At 46.3% G+C, this 19,810-nt stretch overlaps 1 protein-coding gene across 8 annotated transcripts in view; it reads left to right on the top strand.

Moving 5' to 3' along the window:
- Positions 1-2,869: 2,869 nt before the first annotated feature.
- The window catches only part of LOC130027974 (transducin-like enhancer protein 4), a 154,316-nt gene continuing 137,375 nt past the window's right edge, over positions 2,870-19,810 (top strand). For 4 of the 8 annotated variants that reach the window (XM_056118739.1, XM_056118738.1, XM_056118735.1 and 1 more), the window contains exons 1-4: positions 3,521-3,562; positions 3,872-3,969; positions 5,200-5,263; positions 6,430-6,474. In XM_056118739.1, coding sequence (XP_055974714.1) covers positions 3,524-3,562; positions 3,872-3,969; positions 5,200-5,263; positions 6,430-6,474 — 246 coding nt within the window. In that variant the 5' untranslated portion in view covers positions 3,521-3,523. Of the gene's footprint in view, positions 2,980-3,520; positions 3,563-3,871; positions 3,970-5,199; positions 5,264-6,429; positions 6,475-19,810 lie in introns of those variants that run through there. The other 4 variants (XM_056118737.1, XM_056118736.1, XM_056118733.1 and 1 more) reach the window with 2 other exon arrangements.

Below are 19,810 nucleotides of genomic sequence, written 5' to 3'. Positions count from 1 at the left end.
TGAATTCGAGCTCCAGGACTTTATTAAAAGCAAAAACTCAAAGAACGGCAGAGACTCAAGCATCCCATAGCCTTTCTTAGCTCCAGGGCTCAGAGGGGGCCCAAGAGAAGGTGCGAGATTGCATATTCTTCCACCAAGCCAAGCCAACAGGCATCTACGAGGAAGCACAGTTTTCCCCTAATAGGGAACCATCGGGACCAACGTCCACTTAGACGGCGCAAAGGACATTCAGCAAGTAATGATCAGAAGCCCCGAGTTTTAAAGTAGCTCGCAGCATTTGACTTGTCCCGGAATTCCTCCCCGCCAGAAAGGTCAGCATCGTGGAAGAAGACTGAGCTCCCTGCAGCAGCAGGAGGAGGACTAAAACGGGAAGGCGCTGCCCTCCCTGGCAGCTCGGACCCTGCTGTCACTCTTGCTCCTTCCCGACGCTGCATCCGCAGCCGCCCACTGTCAGTCGCTCAGCCCTTGGCCCCTACAAGGCCAGAGTCTGCCCGGTCCCCTCAGTCCCTGCAGCGGCCGCCCCACCTTCTTGAGTGGCCTTCGTGGTCCCTTCCACTTTGGACTACGACCTAGGAGAATTGCAGCGGGGGTGGGGGGTGGGGGTGGGCGGAGGGCGCGTGTTTTCCGGGCATCTCCCTCGGATGCAGGGATGGGCAAGTCACGAGGCTCTAAAGGGCATCTGGTTCTTAGTGTTTCGGGATGGCAACCCAGCGGGCACAGGCTCAAAAAAGTCTGCCCCCCACCGCGCCCCCACCCAAAGCAAAAAGTCAAAGTTTCTTGGGGAACCCGGGAATCCAAGTGCCCGCCCGTCTCCGGCCTCCTCTGGACACTTCAGGTTTGTCCCGGGGCTCCCAGGACAGAGCCTCGGGGGCGGTTCCTTCCTTCTCCAGGCGTCTGGGGGGAGGTGGTTCCGCTACGGACTTGAAGGCGGGTGGGGTGGGGGCAATCAGAACCTCCTCGGAACAGGGCGAGATCGCGAGATCGTCCAGCCGAGCAAGCAGCTCCTCCGGCTCTAAGCAAGAACAGTGGCCCAAGTCTGCGTTCACACGGAAAATTATGCCAGCTCCAGTGGCGCGTAAAATTGATGTGCAGCGAACGGAGTGGGACGAGGGTGATCGTCTCCCGCGTCTCTACAGGGGTTTCGGCGCGTTCCGCAAGGCCGAACTTGTCTCTTTAAGGAGACATCGGACCCTAATTAGTCCGCGTTCTTGCTTGCGGGCCGCGGAGCCAGGGGCCCCGGGTGTTGGGGTTCTGGGGGGCGGGGCAGGGGGGGAAGAGAACGAGGCTCGGAAGATCTGACCGGTCTCTCGTCTCACCGCCCCCTCCACCAGCTCTTTCTTTTGCCTCCACTCCCGCCAACCATAACCCAGCTCGGAAGATGCAGCCCAGGGCAAGCAGTAGCGGCAGCACCCACGGCAGCACCCGCGGCAGCAGCAGCAGCAGCAGCAGCAGCACCAGCCGCCGCCGCCGCCGCCGCCGCCAGCGCCGCCGCCGCCGCCGCTTCTCCCAGGCCCACGTTACTTTGATTGACAGCTGAACAAATGTTTCCCGGGTTCGAACACTCGCGCTAAGGAACGTCAGCCAAGGCTAAGCTCCGCCTTGGGCGGGCCCTCTTCACCCAGCCTCCATCCACCCCATCGCCGTCCGGCTCATTGGTCCGAACCGCGGACGACGCCCGGCCCCCACGTGGGTTTCTGAGCGTCCGACTCCGCCCCGCTGCCTCGCCATTTGTCAGCGGGGAAATGATGGGCAGTAACTTAGAACGGCGATTAATGCTCACTCATCTCTGATTGGCTGCTGGAGACACTTACCCCGCCGAGGGAGGCGGGGCGCTGGGAGAGCGCCCCCGAGCGGTCGCGGGGCCGGCCGGTAATTGTAGTCCGCCGGGCCGGATCCTCCGCGCCAGTGGCTGGAGGCAGGACTACATCTCCCGGGATGCTTCACGGTCCCCCCACGGCCGATTGTGAATATGTATCAGAATGTTAATGATTAGCTGCTGCTAAATTTGGTCAAAGAAGTCACCTACACAGAGCGTGTTGTTAGAGCTGTTCTGAGCGGGTGTTTGGGCTGTTGGCTGCTTTCTTCCCCCTCTCTCACACACTTGTATATTATTTTGAGGTGGTGTTCGCAAGAGTTTGAAAGGAGAGAATTTTTTTTTTAAAGCCGCAAGTGTTTCACTCTCTTTTATTTTCATAATCCCCTTCAATTTGGTTTCTTTTTTTTTTTTTTAAAGACAAGAAAACAGGAAGGAAGAAAAATAAGGAAATGAGATGTGGTAAAAGAAGCTAAAAGGTGCCTTTTTTTTTTTCAAAGATCGTGGCCGTGAAGTGCAAAAAAAAAAAAAAATCTCTCCAGAGAAAACCCACAGCAGCGGCGCCGAGACCTTTTTTTTTTTTCCACGCAGCAGCAAAGGAGTTTTGTGTTCGCTTTCGGGCGAGAAGAGAGAGATCATTCATTCGGAGGAATAACAACCAATTAAAAGAAATAAAAAAAAGTTTGCCGCGGGACGTGGAGCGAGCGAGCGAGCGGGCGAAGGAGCGAGCGAGCGGGCGAACGGGCGGGCGGCGCTGTCGACGGGCGCCGGGGCGCGGAGCTCGCACTTCCCCGGCCGCGGCGCCGGGCTCGGCGGGGCGAACGTCGGGACCTGCCCGGGGGAAGCCGCGCGCCGGACGATGCCCGCCGCGGAGCAGTGACGCCTGCGGGGAATGCGGAGCGGCCCGGCCGCGGGCACCCCGCCGCCGCCGCCGCCGCCGCCACCGCCACCGCCGCTGCCGCCGCGCGTCCCTCCCGCCCGCGTCACGCGAGACCCAGGCGGGGGCCGGGACCGCCCGAGCCGCCCCTCGGACCCCGCGGCCGAGCGCGCCGCCGCCTCCGGACCGTTCCATCCAATGAGCCGCGCGCCCTTGTCCAGCGCCGCCAACTAAACCGGCTTGGATGATTCGCGACCTGAGCAAGATGTACCCGCAGACGCGACACCCGGTGAGTGCGGGCGCCCGCTCGGGGGGCACGGGACGGTGGGTGGCTGGGTGGGTGGGTGCGTGGCTGGGGGGGGGGGGTCGTCCCCGCGTCCGCGCGTCCGCGCCCGGCGCGCCGAGTTGGGTCTGGGCCGCGGAGGGGCGTGGAGCGCGGCCGGCGGCCCCGCGCGGCGGCCGCCGCCGCTGCCGCCGCCGCCGCCGCCGCCGACGCCCCCCTCGGTCCCGGCGGGCGGACTCCCCCGCCAGCCGGGGCGCCGGGAGGCAGCGGGCTTGGAGCCATTTTCTCATTGTTGTCTCGGAAGCCCCTGCGCGCCGCGCCGCGTCGCGGGTCGTCCCCGGCGGGCGGCTCCTCGAGGCGGGGCGGCGCGGGGCGGGGGCGGCGCCGGGGCGGGGAGGGCGGCGGCGGCGGCGGCGGCGGCAGCGGCGGCAGCGGCGGCGCGGCCCGGGCCGGCTCGGGGAGCGGGTGCGGGGCTGCGGCGGGACGCGGGGCGCGGCGGGGCGCGGGGGGCGACCGCGCTTGCCCCCCTCTCCCCCCGCAGCCCGACGCCATGGCGCGCGTGCCCCCGACGGGCCCGTTTCCATTCCGGGTGCGGAGGGCGTGGGCGCGGCTCGCGGCGCCGGCGAGGGTGGGGGGTGGGGGGGGGATCGGGATCGGGATCGGGGCTGGGGCTGGGGTCGGGGGGGATCCCCTGGAAACGGCCTGGGGGGGGGGCCCGGGAGGGGAGGAGAGTTGGTGGCTCGCTCTTTGCGCGGCTTCGCGCCCCGCGTCCCGCGCCGCCTTCCCCCCCACTCCCCCTCCCCAGCCCGCCCCGACCTCCCCCTGCAACCCCCCACCACCCCCCCCCCGGCTCCCCGCCGTTGCGGGGCTAATGAGATCTTTTATTGTTGTTCCGTAGGCACCGCATCAGCCTGCTCAGCCCTTTAAATTTACCATTTCCGAGTCCTGCGATCGGATCAAGGAAGAGTTTCAGTTTTTGCAGGCTCAGTACCACAGGTAATCGTGCTCCCGGCAGCTGCGTCCGTCTCCCGTCGGTGTTCGCCCCCACCCCAAATTTTGCAGCCTTCTCCCGCCCCCCCCCCCCCCCGACACACACGCACGCAGCCGTTGTTTGGGGTCGGCGGGGCTGCCCCCCTCCAAGCCCTCCCGGGTCGATCTCTACCGCGTGGGCAGGAGGAACAAGGAGTCCCCGGGCCGGCCCCTGGGCAGGTGCGAAGAAACCACCGAAGCGTTGCTCGGTTTTTCTGAGGCTTCTTTTAGGGGCGGGGGTGGTGGTGGAGGCAGAACCATCGAAACTGGGGGAGTGTGGGGGGCGGGGGGGGGGGAGACTTGCAAAATGCTGAGGCCAAACTTTCGGTATTGATTTATTGGGTCCCGCGGAATGGAAGGCCCGGGAAGGTTCTGGGGCCTTTTGACTTCTTGGTTCTTACTCCGAGAGAGCTCCGTGCAGTCTCACTTCTTGCTCCCCGTCGGCCAGAATTGGCCAGAATTGCACGCGGGGCTTTCTTGCAAAGCCCTGGGAAGTCGCGAGGGAGCGATTTCATTACTTCCATGCAGAAAACATGCTGCTTTCTGGCCTCGACACAGTCATCCGTTTTTTTAGAATGTCTTTGAAATACGGTTCTTTGATCGGCTTCTCCTCCTTTTTTTTTTTTTTTAAGTGACGTGGAGCGCTTATTTTTTTAAGCAAAAACGCAAACAAGTCACTGACCGGGGATCCACGCTTTGCCCCTGGGTGGTGGTATTCAACTTGCCTCTGTTTTGGAGGGGGGGCAGATAAGACATCCTTGGTAACACATGCTTGATACATATCTCCATTTTTCTCTTCCTGCAAGTGGAAAAAAAAAGTTCCCTTGTGACCTATGGGGGGGACTTATTTATGTTTCTAATAGGTAGGGGTTATTGATGCTTATTTACTTGTACTTGCTTTATTACCTGAGTATAATGAATATTTCTCGATGACCCCCCCCATTCAATTGGCTCGATAATTTTTTTGCATTTGATAAGACAACTACGTCTCCCCCATGCCTCCACACATCTGTATTGAAAGGGCATTTTTCCCCACCCTGGCCGGTTGTAACTAATCACCCCTTTCTCTCCTGCCTCTCCTCCTGTAATGAGAGTGGTATTTCAGACAGTTGACTTGGCATTTTGTAGGCGATGATTTAGAGAAGAAGGAGGTAAATCCAGGTTTGCACACTTAGGTTTTTCTTGTGTCTTGAACAGCCTGAAGCTGGAATGTGAGAAACTGGCCAGTGAGAAGACAGAGATGCAGCGGCATTATGTCATGGTAAGAAAACTGCTCTGGATTTAAAGTGCTCTCTAGTTTGGGGTACCCCCCCCCCCACCAACAAGTCATTCAGTGTGCTGGAACCTGCAGACAGATCAGTCATAGAGCCAGTGCTTTGGAGGTTGAGGGAATATCGCATTAGCAACCTGTAATTCCAGGGTTTTTGACCTTGCATATTCTGGCAGCTGACTGTGATTTGAAATTTGAAAAAGTTCCTTTTCCGAAGCATATGAATTTCTTGTGCGTTTGCTTTTGCAGATTGAAAGGAAGTCTGTCTAATTTAGTATCTTAAGTTGCATGTTTTTGTCCGTGTTCTTTGTTTTATTGCTCTTCAAATAGTTCTAACCAATTTTTATGTGTTCTATTAAAATTGTATTGTTTTTCTTTTTCTTTCAAATGATGCCATGAGACATCCTGTTCCTTTGGAGGCCTCCCTGCCCCCACTCCTTTATTTTTATTTTATTAGCGCGTGTGTATTTTTTTGTTTGGCGCGTGTGTTCATTTTCTGTTGTGGTCCATTGGCTTGAGAAGTGTTGTAGTTGCCTGTGTAACTGATTTGTTCTGTCAGAAATTCTTTAATGTCAGCTATATTACGTAGTCAAAAAATCAGATTTGCTTTCCCCAAAAGTCTTGACAGGCGTATTTTTTTTGTTTGTTCATAAAGATCACACTACAGTAGCACATTATTTCCTATTAAGTATTTCCTATGACTAGAATGGGAGCATTACACTGAAAATGAGCAGTCAAAATTGCAAGGTAGCATCACCTTTTTGAATAGTTTTTTTTTCAGTGCATCGGTATTTGGACAAGAAACGTTTTTTCCATTCACTTGTCCTTTGTGCCTAGGAATTTTTCCACATGGACAAATATCCCTTAGACTGTTTTAATATATCTCTTGTGACTTATACAAACAATTGCAGATAACTATTACATTTGAATTCAGTGTCCTTATTTTTGTGATTTTCTTAAAGTCTGTGTCTTAAGGTAGCTTTAGTTTATTAGACTAAAGGTAGCAGTGGAATGTTTCTCTGTACATTAAGCATGAACTTAATGAATATTTTGCTTTAGGTGAAGCTTTTATGTTTGAAATATTCTTGGAGGTGTTTTGAACGAACCAGGAAGGTTGATTAAAGACATATAATTAATTACTTTTTCTTCCTTCACAGTATTATGAGATGTCCTATGGGTTGAATATAGAAATGCACAAGCAGGTAAGTTGGTATTTCTTTATAACTTTTAAATTAACAATAATACTGTGTACCACCTGAGAGAGAATTTTGTGTATCACCAATTCTGCACATTATTGTGGCTACCTGTATTTTTAAAAAATCTGTAATGGAGAGAGTGCTGTTTTGTTTTCACATGTAATTTCCCATCTTCTTGGCAGGTTGTCCTAATTTTAATCATTTAAAATTGTGGTTTAATACTAAAGTTTGCGCACTTTGAAAAGCAGATTGTTAGATTAGAAGATCTAGTCTTTTTAAAAGTTTATGTGTTTTGAGCATTGCAGATGTATGAAAGAGGATTTCTTGGAAAAGACTGAAAAGTAAATTCTAATTTGTATGGCTTCTTTCTTGACTTGGTGTGAAAGCATGGAGGAAAGGTGAACAGGGAGGATCAAAATGAAATCTGTGGCGTTAACAAAGAAATTGATGTAAAATCCTCCGATGGTCCCTGGAAGCTACTTAGTTGGATCTTCCCAGGAATTATAACTATTACTACTTCCAAAAATCATATAGAGCAAATGAACCGAATAGAGGATTTGATAAGGCAGGTCTTGCAATTAGTTCAGCCAAAAAAAAGAAAAAAGGAAAATGAATGAGAAGAGAAAAATAATTATTAGTCAAAAAGTGTGTTGAGAGGTATCATGCAAATACCCTACCTCCCAATCCTACTCTCCTAGGAGATTGAATAAAATAGGTTTGGTTTAAGCTTCCTAGTTAGAAAAATAGCATGTATATGTAAAGCATTGCCTTACAATAATTCCTCTAGGAGGCATTTATTTTTAGTGATCTCCCTGTGCAAAGTGCTTCAGGTCTCAAGAACCATTTCAGAAGAGGTACGTAGATGTTTACCTGCGAGGAAGAGACAAGAGAAAACATAGTATTTTCTCTTTCTTGCTGGCCTTTACAATTGATTTCATTACTTTGCAAGTTTAAAAATATTAAATAGTCACGTTATGATTTGACTTTACCAATTTGAATTCCTCTTTGTGTATCAGTCGCCACATACTCAGAGCATACTTAAATATTAGGTCTTTAAATTATGACACAGAGTAATTGGATAGATATTATTTGAAAATGGAAAGGTGTGGAAAAATGAGTCATTGCATTAGAACCTTTTTTTTGAATTTCATTTTATTGTATCAGTACTAACATTATAATAGACTTTACTGTAGGTTTAATAGCCAAATTCCTTTTTTGGGTAATTTTTGCCATTTCTGTTTAGATTAGTAACGTAGACAACTCCTGCTTTAACAAAACTCATGGGGCTATGGACTCCTTAGCGCTACCTTACTGGAAGAAATTACAGGGCAGATAATTGTTTCTTAACTAACCTCATTTCATGTCATCTTAAATCTGAATCATGTACAGTTCTTGGTCTTCACCCTACCACCCTAGGTTAATTAGTGTCCTTTTTAAAGATTGGGCTGATGATTAATCACCGTTTATTTCTTCTGTGTCTTGTTTACCCTAGCCATTCAGTTTCTAGATGTTTCTATTTCCATTTTTGAGATGCACATACTTTTGTTTAACTCTCTGTGTCTTGTTTTTTGAGGGATAGTATGTAAGATCCTTTGGTTTTCACGTTTTATTCCTCTGTAATTCTGTCATCTTCTTGTCCAGCTGGCCTCAAACGCTGTCCACTTAAAATTGAGAATGGAGTACATTTTCCCTTTTTTCCTCCTGCTTTTAAATTCAATCATATCAAGAATCCTGAGGGCAGTTTATCACATTATGAAATACAGACAGCCCTGCAAACCACCTACTTATTATATTTTCTTTCTATCCCCCCTTAAGCACAGAGGCATATCTGTCTTTATTTGTTTTCCTAGGCAGACAGCCTTGGTTCCTCTTGGCCTCCCTTCCAGATGCACTTGCTGGGTACCCTTGTAATGGAAAGCAGCGATAATGCAGGGAAGTTGGCCTGCGGCATAATTGGGCCTAGTTCTCAAGATCGGGTTAGGCTTATTCACTTATTAGATTTGTGTCTCAAAGGGTTCAAGAGTAGGAGTCCCCGGAGTCCTTGGAAGTACCCTAGTAATTGGTGGCCCTGATATTTGAAACCTTTGTGTATTTTTTGGTTAATGCCCCTGTTCCTCTTGGCTGCTGCCAGCCACAGACTATTTATTTTTAGAGAAATTTTTCATTGGAACAGAAAATGATGGCTGTGATGGAGTCATGACTCTGTGACTTAGCAAATTGATAAAAGGATAAAAGCCCAGAGCAGCGACAAACAGGGCGGGCGAGGTGGGGAGGTCGGCTTTAGGGCCCTACCCCATTCTGTAGGATGCACATCTTCAGTCACTGTGTGTTGATTCGGGTAGAGGACGCTAAAGTGAAACCTATGGGGAATTTGTCATTCTGAAATGAAAGCTAATGTAATTAGTACCAATTAAAGTACATTTAGTAAATTGGATTTAATCTTAATTAAGCCTGCATAATGTTGCCAATTTTTAACAATTATGTTTGAGAACATAATTAATTTAAATTTTGGTAACTGAGTAAATAGCATTAGTCTGGTAGAATTAGCTGATTTTTTTTTTTAAAGGGGAACTCAGTGACATGACATGGAATTAGTGTATAAAATATGAATCTAATTTCTGGAAATCTTAATAGGATTGATAGAATCGAGCAGATGAGGCTTGGGGGGGGTGTTGTGGAACCTAGAAAAGTTAGAATGGATTGTTCTAGGCTATAATGTGAATTAACGCTTCATCGTGCTTGAAGTTCTAGCTTGGAAGTGAAGATGACAAATGGGACTTAGTTAGAAACGGCACATTTCATTGTGAGTCTTCGTAATCAAATTTTTGGAAGTGGAAAGAGTGTATTGCCTTTTATTCCTTAAGGATTTCTCCAAGTGTGTGAGGTGTTTGCTTTTTGTTCTGGAGAGACCTTGGACCTATGGTTTTGTTACGTTTCTGCTGATTATTTCTCTCTGTTTCTCTTTATAAATGCTGTGTGGCTTTTAAATGGGTCAGTGACCATGGATAGAACAAAGTGATGTATGCAGTTGATGGCACTGCTAAATGCTGCTTGTTCCCATCCTTCACCTGTAAATCTGCAATTAAGGAGGACCCCCTTGATTTAATCTGACAGCAGCAGTTACCAGTTTAAAAACTGAATATTGAATGCATATTAGGAACAAACGGGCATGTGAATTCTCCGTAGGAACTGTAAATGGAGATGAACTCACCACATTTTGACATCTTTGAGAATATCTGGTGACACAGTTACCATTCATTTTGTGATCTGAAAGTCCTCTTTCGCCTCTAAGAAATTACCTTGAATTTTAGAAAATGCTGGACATTAGCAATTTAACAACAAAAGAATAAATGCGGTGTGATATATATGTATACACACACACATACATGTTTATAAATGTGGATGTACATATAAGCTCTTGTGAAATAAATTTTTTTGAAACAGCATGAAAATTGTTTCACTCCGAGCCATGTAAATTTTATTTTGAGACTTGGGCCACAACCGTTTGAGTGCTGCTAAAATATTAATTGAATAGAAATGAAAGGGCCTTGCCAGCTGATAGGATATCATAATCATAGCCCCTCTGGTCGATGGTAAATGATGATAAATGACATTAGGAACCTTTTAGCAAACTGTAATAACTACAAGGAGGGAAGCGGTATGGATTTGCATTATATCTGATACCCTCTAGTACCAAGTGGATTGCCAATACTGCTTGTTTAGCATTTTCTGAGGGCAATAGGATATTGATTTCTGACTTACAAGGAACAGCTCTATTTTCACCATTGAAAAGTATTGCAGGTTGTTAAGAAGAAATTGACTTGAAGAGGCCGACTGCTGCCCATCATGGAGCAAATAAAGCAAAACTGCCGAAGCATGGTGGAGCAGTGAGACGGGCCCTCAGCAATTTGTTGCTATTAATTTACCATGCTCGACAGCAAATCAATCGGCATCTACTTCATCTGCTGGAGAAAATGCTGTCCAGGGCAGATAAAAGGCTCGGCATGGTATACAGAATAGACTCGATTGGCCAAAAGGAGGCTGCAGTTAATGTGTAAATAAGTGAAATCAAGGCCACTGTTGCTGAGGAAGCTGCTGTTAATTAGGTTGGTGCTTTTACTGAACTGTTTTAGAAAGCAAGTGAGGATTTGTAAAAAGTCAAAAGTCAGAAGAGATTTATTGAGGGACCATGAGGATGGCCGCAAGGGTTGGGCTGCATGCAGGGCATGTAGGAACCTGCTGTTTGACTCCTGACACTGCAGGGTCCCTGAGTGCCGCCGGATGGGTCCCCCAACCCTCCAGGAAAAATGTCATGGAGATTGAGAATGTTCTGTCACTGACTGGTATGACGTTCTAGTCTTTACCCTATTCGATATAGGTACTGTAAATTTATTTGGGGATGATACTTAACAGTGGAAGTTTATTCTGTTTAACTCACATTTCTCTTTAGCTTTTTTTTTTTTTCTGAACAGTGTTAATAATCTTGCACGTCTTTTGAGCTATGCTTAGTTGGGGGAGGGGAGGCATGCGATGACTGAGATTAGAGAATATGTCTGTCTCTCCTTAAAGAGTGGCTGTTGTTTCAGAATCGAAGTGAGGTCTTGTACAATAATGAAAGTGAACTAGTATCAAAGGTGGGGTGATCTAACTGAAAGTAAGTCTCAGATAAAGCAATAAAATTTTCGCCTACAGAACTTTGTTTTGCTTTATAAACATCAGAAGTAATAATCTAGATGGACTGAACTGTAGATCTTGACTGCAGTGGCATTCAACACTACCGGACTAGATAATCTCAAAGAGAGACTATACGTGGAATTTTGATGACTGCAGAAATGTTCCAGGTACAGTCAGAAAGCTTGTACATGTTGGGGTGTGTGCCTGTAATTCTTTATCCGTGGGTGGAGGTGATGGAGAAGACAGTGATTCTGTGCTTGGGTGGAGAGTGCATAGTGCTGGTGTTTGAGGTACCAAAGCTAGCCCCGCTGTGGTGGACCCAGGGATCAGAGGTGAGGCCTCTGCAGAGCAGAGCGTGTGCTTCAACCCTTTGAGCTATTTCTCTGCCCCACCCCTACACGTTTTTGTGCTGTGTGTGTGTGTGTTGTGTGTGTGTGTGAGAGAGAGACAGAGAGAGAGAATATTTTGTTTCATCTATTTTTCATTGAAAAATTTTAAGACCACTTTTTAAAATTTAAGGTGACTTATTCTATAATATTTGACAATTCGAGATTATTGGTTCTCACCCTCTTATCATCCCCTCATCCCCTTCCCCTTTTAAATTGGAACATTTTGGAATAGAGGATCAATTTCAGTTCTTTTACCGTTCTTCAATTCTCATGATAATCTGAAGAATCTTCTCTTTTAAGTTATTTTATCACCATGTCTAGATCTGATCTGATCCTGTTTTTTTTTGTTCTTGGATTCAAGATTTTTTGATGAATGTTTTTACGAGGAAGGATCATTTTTGTGTGATGGATATACCCTGGAGAGAAGTTCAGGTTCCCTGGGGCCCGGCCAGTAGTACAATGGGTAGGGTGCTTGCCTTGCACGCAGCAGACGTGGGTTTGGTTTCTGGCATCCCATATGGTCTCCTGAGCATTGCCAGGAGTGCTGAGTCAGAACCCTGAGCATCGCCTAATGTGGCCCCAAACACAAAAACAAAAAAAATGAAGGTGCAGTCTCATGACTGTTTAGCCCCTAGGAAATGGAGACAGTTCTTGGGTTTGTCCTGAGTAACTGAACTCTGGGCTCAGACTCAGAACTTGTGGGGAGTCAGGGGTTCTCTGTAGCTCTGTGGGGGGTCAGGGCTGGGGAGGCTTTGTCTCCATTTCCTCCAGATGCTTAGTGCTAGAGAGTGCAAGAGAGTGCAAGGGTCGCTTTCCCTTGGAGTTTCCCATAGAGGGGCCAGGAGAGCTGCTTGCTGGTCAAAATAGAGTTTGTTTCTCTTCTCAGCAACCTATCGCTATTTGTTTACAAACCAGCTCTTCCACTTAAGTTTTATCTTCTCCTTGTGGCATTTGAAACTATGCCTGAAGACAGGGGCTGTTTTTGTTAATCACCATCTTGTGGGTTTTTGAAGGGAGGGAAAAATGTGATGTTTTGTGGCCTCTTTGTAGTTCAGAAAGCGGTTCTTAGATGCAGGAAATCACACACGACTCAGACTTATAAATGAAGGCAAATGTTTGCTTTTACTGTTAAAATATTTTCTTGGCGGCATTCAAATAAAGGAATATTTCCTTCTCACTCTCCCTTTATCCCTGTTTGGATGTTTTAAATTTTTATTTGCTTTTTGTTTAGTTGGGCTAAGTTCTTTGTATCCCAGTGGGTCTCCTCGAGCTGGCTTGCACTGGTGGATGAAGACTGCATTGTGTTTTTGTAGATGTTGTTGCAGCCTAGGGGAAGAACTTTCTTTTTCCTTCCTCACCTTTGATGGTTCTCACCTTTATTCCTTCTTTCCTAAAATTTTACTTTTTCTTTCATTTTCTTTTTATGCTATAGAATAAAGTAATTTGGGAATTTGACGCTTAATATGTATACTTAGAAGTTGTCTGTATTCATTTTTCCTTCTGTTTTGATTTTTGGGCCACAGCCAGTGGTTCTCAGGGCTTATTCCTGGTTCTGTTTTCCCTTCCCAGATCACTCCAGTGCTTGGGGGATCATATGGAGTTGCCTGGTTTGCTGCGTGTAGGGCTGGTGCCTGCCTTAACCTCTATACTACCTCTTCAGCCCCCCAAGCTGGAATTTTTAATTTGGGGGGCTTAGCCTTTGCTTACTCCTCATTCTGTGCTCACTCCTGGTGCTGTTTGGGAGACCCTTTATGGTGCCTAAAGGCTCAAACTGGGTTAGGCCACATGCAAGGCAAGAACATTGTCTGCTGCTGCACTCAACCTTGGTCCTTATGTCCATTTTAAATAAGAACATTACCTTTTATTTATTTATTTAAAATTTAAAAATTTTTTGCTTTTGGGGGTCACACCTGGCAATGCACAGGGGTTACTCCTGGCTCATGCACTCAGGAATTACTCCTGGCAGTGCTCGGGGGACCATATGGGATGCTGGGAATCAAACCTCGGTCAACTGCGTGCAAGGCAAAAGCCCTATCTTCTGCTGTGCTATCACTCCAGCCCCAGAACATTACCTTTTTTTTATTTTTTTAAATTTTTATTAGTGAAATACCATGAGGTACTGTTGTAGACTTACAAATTTTTGTGCTTCGGTTTCCATTATACAATGATCCAGTATCCACCAGTGTCCATCTCTCCACCAGTGCCCATTTTCTACCGCCACTGATGCCAGTATCCCTCCTGCCCCCCATCCCCCCAACCCACCCTGCCTCTGTGCAGGGCATTCCCTTTTGTTCTCTCTCTCCTTTTGGGTGCTGTGGTTTGCAAAAGAGGCATTGAGTGGTAATCATGTTCAGTCTATAGTCTACTTTCAGCATGCTTCTCCCATCCTGGGAGGATCCTCCCAACACCCTTTATTTGGTGCTCCCTTCTCTATCTGAGCTGCCTTTTCCCCTAGCATGTGTGGCTGGCCTCCAAGCCATGGAGTGAACCTCCTGGTACTTAGCTATTCTTGGGTGTTAGTCTCCTATTTTGTTGCTTTATGTTCCCCAGATGAATGCAATCTTTCTATGTCCGTCCTTCTCTCAGAACATTACCTTTTAACTAGTCTGCTTTATCACTTGATTTCTGAGAGTGTGAAACGGATATAATTTTTCGAAGGTATTGTCTTTTGCTCTCTCCCCACACTCATGCTTGAGAAAGTAGCGCTACATGAATTTTTCATGCTGGACTGCTGGAGAAAAGCAAAAGTTAGCATCTTTACGTGGGGACAACTGATTATTTTCAGTGGTAATGATAGTCTGTAAGGCTTAGACAGTTTTGAAGTAAGTGTTGTACAGGGTTCATGTAATTATTATTATACTTCCTACTTTGAAAGGGAAATGCCCTAAAGTTCTAATCAGAAGTAAAAATTAGAGTTTTGACTTAGCCTTAGCATCAGTTATCAGAGGTAGCTGCATTGTATCTGTGAAGAAGGATTTAGTGGGCATCAACAGAAATCTGTGTGCTCCCCTGTACCCCATTATTATTGGAGCTGACCCAGAGCTTATGCCGTACTCTGGCTAGCTCTTTCTGAACCACAGAACTGCAGTTTATAACCTGTACGCCAACCAGCAGTGCGATGAAAGGGCAAAGCATGCGTTTTCTTAGTGGATTGTCGAATAAGCAGAATGAAATATTGCTGGGCGCCTTCTAGGTTCTTGATCTGCGGCTGAGTGTGTCGCCTGATCAGTTCTAAAGGTTTTGTCTTAAATACTACACAACTTAATGTGTGAGAGGAACTTGAGCCTTTTGTGGAAAGAAAGGTTCGCTTTTTGCCTGATACAGGATTTGCGCTCCTCCTCTGTCTGACTGTCGGGCACCTGGGATCCTAAAGGGGACTTGGTGTTCCTTACTGCTAGGCAAGTGAGAGCTTCAGGTAAGGAACATTGTTAGTGACTTTTGATTTCTTAACCTGCTTAATTTACATGAACTATTATTTTAGTAGGATTATATTCTCTATATTCTGCTTCTGTAGATCCATGGATTATTTTGGTTAGAGATTTTTGGAAATATGAGGAAATACAACCGGAAAATATGGTAATTGTCAAAATTATGAGGGCCAGTACCTTGTAACAACCTTTCTTTATGGAGAGCTTAAGGCAGTTTATATGTTCCCCTTAATCTCCTTGATGGTCCTGTCGAGCAAGCAGCAAGCTTGGATCCATGTATTTATTTAAATAGCTTCTGTCCGTGGAGTACCCTGTCGTTTGCCAAGCAGTGGCATTCCGCTGGCCTCCTTGAACAGATGACACTGGGGCTTAAGGGCTTAAGAGACAAGCCTGGAGTCACAGTAACTGAGGATCAGTGTGCAGACGGAGACCTGGATTCTGGCTTGTCTGCACAGAGGACTAAGATTGCACAGCGAAAGTCACAGGGAGAAGGAAATAGTAGGTTTCTTGACTTCCCTTTCAGGACTGGCCATGATGTTTCCAAGTAGCAAATTGTGTGCTAGTTTCTGTGAAGTTCTTGGCTGCAGGAGCAAGATGTTACGGACATTCCAAGAGGTTTTACACGGTCTTCACCAGATGGAGATGTGATCTGTACATTTGTGTGTTCAGCCTCCTCCTCCTCCTCCCTCTTTTCCTCCCTTTCCTTTCTCCTCCCCCTCTTCTCTTCCTCACCTCTCTGTCTCTCTAGTGTTTGAGTCTATGCAAAGGGAGGTAGGATCCCTACATTAAAGTATGTTGCCCAACATCCACTTTAAAAGGAGCACTTAATAAAGACATCTCACACTGCATCCCAAAAGCCCCCACACAAGACCCCACCAGATATGAAGTCGTTTCTGCCACTCTCCTGTCTCCCACTAGACTGTAAGCTCTGTGGGAACAATATTTCTCATTGTTCTTTGCCATGCCTCTGATCCTGAAAATTGTGCCTGTCAGAGAGCAGGTAGGTAGTTTGTAAACTATTTGATGGCTGAGGGAGTACTAGCGTTGGGGCATGCTAGCCAAGATGTGTGATGTCTGTGTTTTTCATGGTGTGTAGGTGGCAGGCTAGTGAGTGCTGAGTTTCCAAGCATGGCTATATCTGTGTTACCCACTTCTTTCTGAAAATTGAGGAAGCAAAAAGGGGAAGTAAAAGCAACTGAACTTTAGTATGCCTTTCTGGGGTGAGTTAGAGTGGTTAAAATAAGGGCCAGAGAGACAGTGTGTGGGATTAAACTTGGTTTGATCCTGGCTCTTCATGTGCTCTGCCCAGCACTGCCAGGAGTGATCCCTGAGTACTTACTGGGTGTTCCTCCCCAAGAAAAAAAGAATAAAATGTATTCATACTTCAGCATGTTAAAGCAGTTGGTCTCCCCCCTCCGTCCCCCTAATCCCCGCTCCCCACGCTTAAAGTTTTGTGGGAGGGCCTCCAAGCACTTCTCAGGCCTCAGGAACACCCTTTCTCACTCTTGGCCAACCGGTCCATATGCTTCAATACTAGGGCTTGGTAGTATGGTGCTAGTGGGCTCAGCAGTGTTGGGGCCTCCATTGCCACCCTGGCAATGTTTTTTGGGGGGAGTTTTATTGTTTTGGGGATCACACTCAGGCATTTTTTTTGGAGGGGGTCATACCTGGTGATGCTCAGCACTTAATCCTGGCTCTGTGTTCAGGGAATCACTCCTGGTGATGTTGTGAGTTGAATCTGGGTGGGCCATGTGCAAGGCCATGTTCTACCTCCTGCACTCACTCTGCAGCCCTGATTCTTAGGTTCTTGTACATGCAAAACATGCATTTCGACCTCTGAGCTGTCTCCCTGGTCCCTGAACCTATCATTTAGAGATGAAAACATGAAATCTTCATGGCTGAATTTAAAATTCAGCTTGAAAGCATACTTCTAGCACTAGTCACTATGGATTTGAAGAATTCTCTTACTGATATTAGGTCATTTATATGTGGTTTGAGTCAGTGTGGGAAGATAGTGATCTTAACCATTTGTGGTATATTTACTTAACTTCCCGCCAAATCAGAAGCAAGCTTCTTGTTCTCTTTAAGGGACAAGGACTTTGAAGATTCCTTTTTTTTTTTTTAACATATTGATGGAGACGGTATAGTGTTCAGAGTAGTAATTATAATAGTGAAATGTAAAATTGCAGGGGTTTACTGTGTTGGGTGAGAGTTCATTTATTCTCTCAACCTTACGAGTATCTTTTTAAATATCAGGAGACTGAGGCAGAAAGGAATTGAACACTTGAGATCGGTGAGCCAGTCAAATAGGCTTTGAGTAAGTTTCAGACCACTGATGAGATATTTTTGCTGTATTCCAAATGCTATTTTGATGCTGGAATTCTTCATTTATCCTACATCCTGTCTTCTTCCCTAGTCAAATATTTTACTGAGTATGGAGATTCATGGGCTGGGGTGATAGCACAGCCGGTAGGGCGTTTGCCTTACAAGCGGTCAACATGGCAGACCTGAGTTCGATTCCTCCTCCCCTCCCGGAGAGCCCGGCAAGCTACCAAGAGTATCTCGCCCTCACGGCAAAGCCTGGCAAGCTACCTGTGGCGTATTTGATCTGCCAAACACAGTAACAAGTCTCACAATGTTACTGGGCCTGCTTGAGCAAATTGATAAACAACGGGAGGACAGTGACAGTGATGGAGATTCATATTCTAGTTCTCGCGTATAACCAGCTATGTGATATTGATCACTACTTTTTAACTTTTCAGGATCACACTCTCTCAGCTTAAACTCAGGATGCAAGTGAATGCTGAGATCTTTTACCTTTGCTGGTATAAAATGACTAAATAGTTTTGATTTGTTATTTTCATGAGTCTGAACAGACATCGTGTTAATTGCTTCTTCCTCCTCTTAGACAGTCCCTCCTCCCCAAAGTTCTTTTAACACCCATTTTTAGAGTTTTTTGAAAGTCCAAAATTGTTGATGAAATTGGGAGTAGAAATGTGTATTTTATAGTACTGAATATTTTATAAGGTATGTACTCATTCATTATCTTATCTAAGCCATAATGTTAATCATTTCCTTCATTCTAAAGATGAGTAAAATGAAATTTAGGTATTGCCTAATGAAATCCCATAGTTATGGCATGGTTCAGATAGAATTCACTGATTTATCTTAAGGTTGCAATCAAGTATGCATATTTAGAGTTACTGTGAAAAAAAAGTTAACTGTGAAAAAAATGTTAATAATGTATATTGGGCTGGAGCGATAGCACAGCGGGTAGGGCGTTCGCCTTACACGCGGCCAACATGGCCGACCAGAGTTCGATTCCTCCGCCCCTCTCGGAGAGCCCGGCAAGCTACCGAGAGTATTCGATATGCCAGACACAGTAACAACAAAGTCTCCAATGGAGACGTTACTGGGCCCGCTCGAGCAAATCGACGATCAACGGGAGGGCCTTTACCTTTACCTTTACCTATTGGGGTCAGAACGATCGTACAGTGGGTTGTAGGGTACTTGTCTTGCACATGGTTGGCTGGCTTCCATCCTTGGCATCCCTGAGCACCCCAGGAGTGATCCCTGAGCACAGAGCCAGGAGTAATCCCTGAACATCATTGGCTTCGGGCCCCCTGATGTATAAATAAAATCAGTGCTTCATTTTAATTCTTTTTTTATTTGTCTGTGGGCCATCCCCAGCTAGGTTCTGGAAAGTTGCCCCTGGCGGTGCTCAGGGGACCATGTAGTGCAGGAATTAAACCTGGACTTTCTGCATGCAAAACTTGTCCTCCGGCCTGTTGAACTCTCCCCCAGTAATGCTAATGCTTATTAAAAGTGATCAATTTTTATGATGTTTTCTGGAATCTATTAAATACAAATAGTCCTATTTCTGAAATCAAATTATTTCTGAATTGAACATGAATGATGTTGTGACCTAATAATTTTTTGCTCAAGCATTAAGGGATATGTAGTCGTTTATTACCTGTCGTGAATTAACTCCTGAAATTATTTGCCTTTCTAAAATTGCTGTGGTTGGCAGTTTCTTTAGCTCATGACACACAGGGTAAAAGCCTGTCTGTAAACGGGCTTAACAGCGAGTTTATGCTCTTAAGCCCCTTTTAGGTCTCCAGCATTGGCGCATCAGGGATCCTTTGTTTGGACATTTCAATTTACTTTATTGAGGAAGGGAAAATATTTAATCTTGGCCTTTCCTTTTTAAGATGATGAATCAGCACGTGGTAGAGATCAGCTTTGCTAAGGTATAAACTCTGAAGGGAAGAGTGTGTTCTGTTTAATGCTGTATCCCTAGCACCCAGCTTAATGCTTGGGACACAGTAGAGAAAATGAATGCTTAGACTAAGGGCAAGGCTTCATTCCATTTCATTTCCTCTAGCACTTTTTTTGAGTGGGGATAGTTGGGGGGTAGGGGTCTGGGACACCCTTGGAGCTGCTCAGAGGGATCATATCTAGTGCCAGGGATACATAGCCAGGGGTGGCCAAGAGACTTACCTCCTGTACTATATGCCCTGCTCTCCTCTAGTACTTTTGACATTGAGTACCAACTCATCTGTATAGAAACTACATTTCCAAGCTCTTAAGGTTCGGATTTCTGAAGTGCAGAAAGGCCGAGGTAGGCAGTTGAGCTTTCTGACGAGTTCCTGAGTTGGCGAGTGGGCATCTTTTAAAAGTTTAGGATTGAATTAATTTTCAGATCATTTATTTCTGCACTATCTCTTACCTTTCAGATGGTTAAAAAATGATCAGTCTTAGCAACTGGAACTCAGAATTTCATTGCTTCATACTAGAAACGTAGCATTACAGGTGTATAGAAGGGGAAGCAATTCAACAATCATTTAAATA

This window comes from Sorex fumeus, unplaced genomic scaffold (assembly GCF_029834395.1).
Source record: "Sorex fumeus unplaced genomic scaffold, SorFum_2.1 ptg000038l, whole genome shotgun sequence".
Taxonomy (NCBI): domain Eukaryota; kingdom Metazoa; phylum Chordata; class Mammalia; order Eulipotyphla; family Soricidae; genus Sorex; species Sorex fumeus.
Note: the sequence above shows the minus strand (reverse complement) of the source record. Positions and strands in the feature narration are given on the sequence as shown.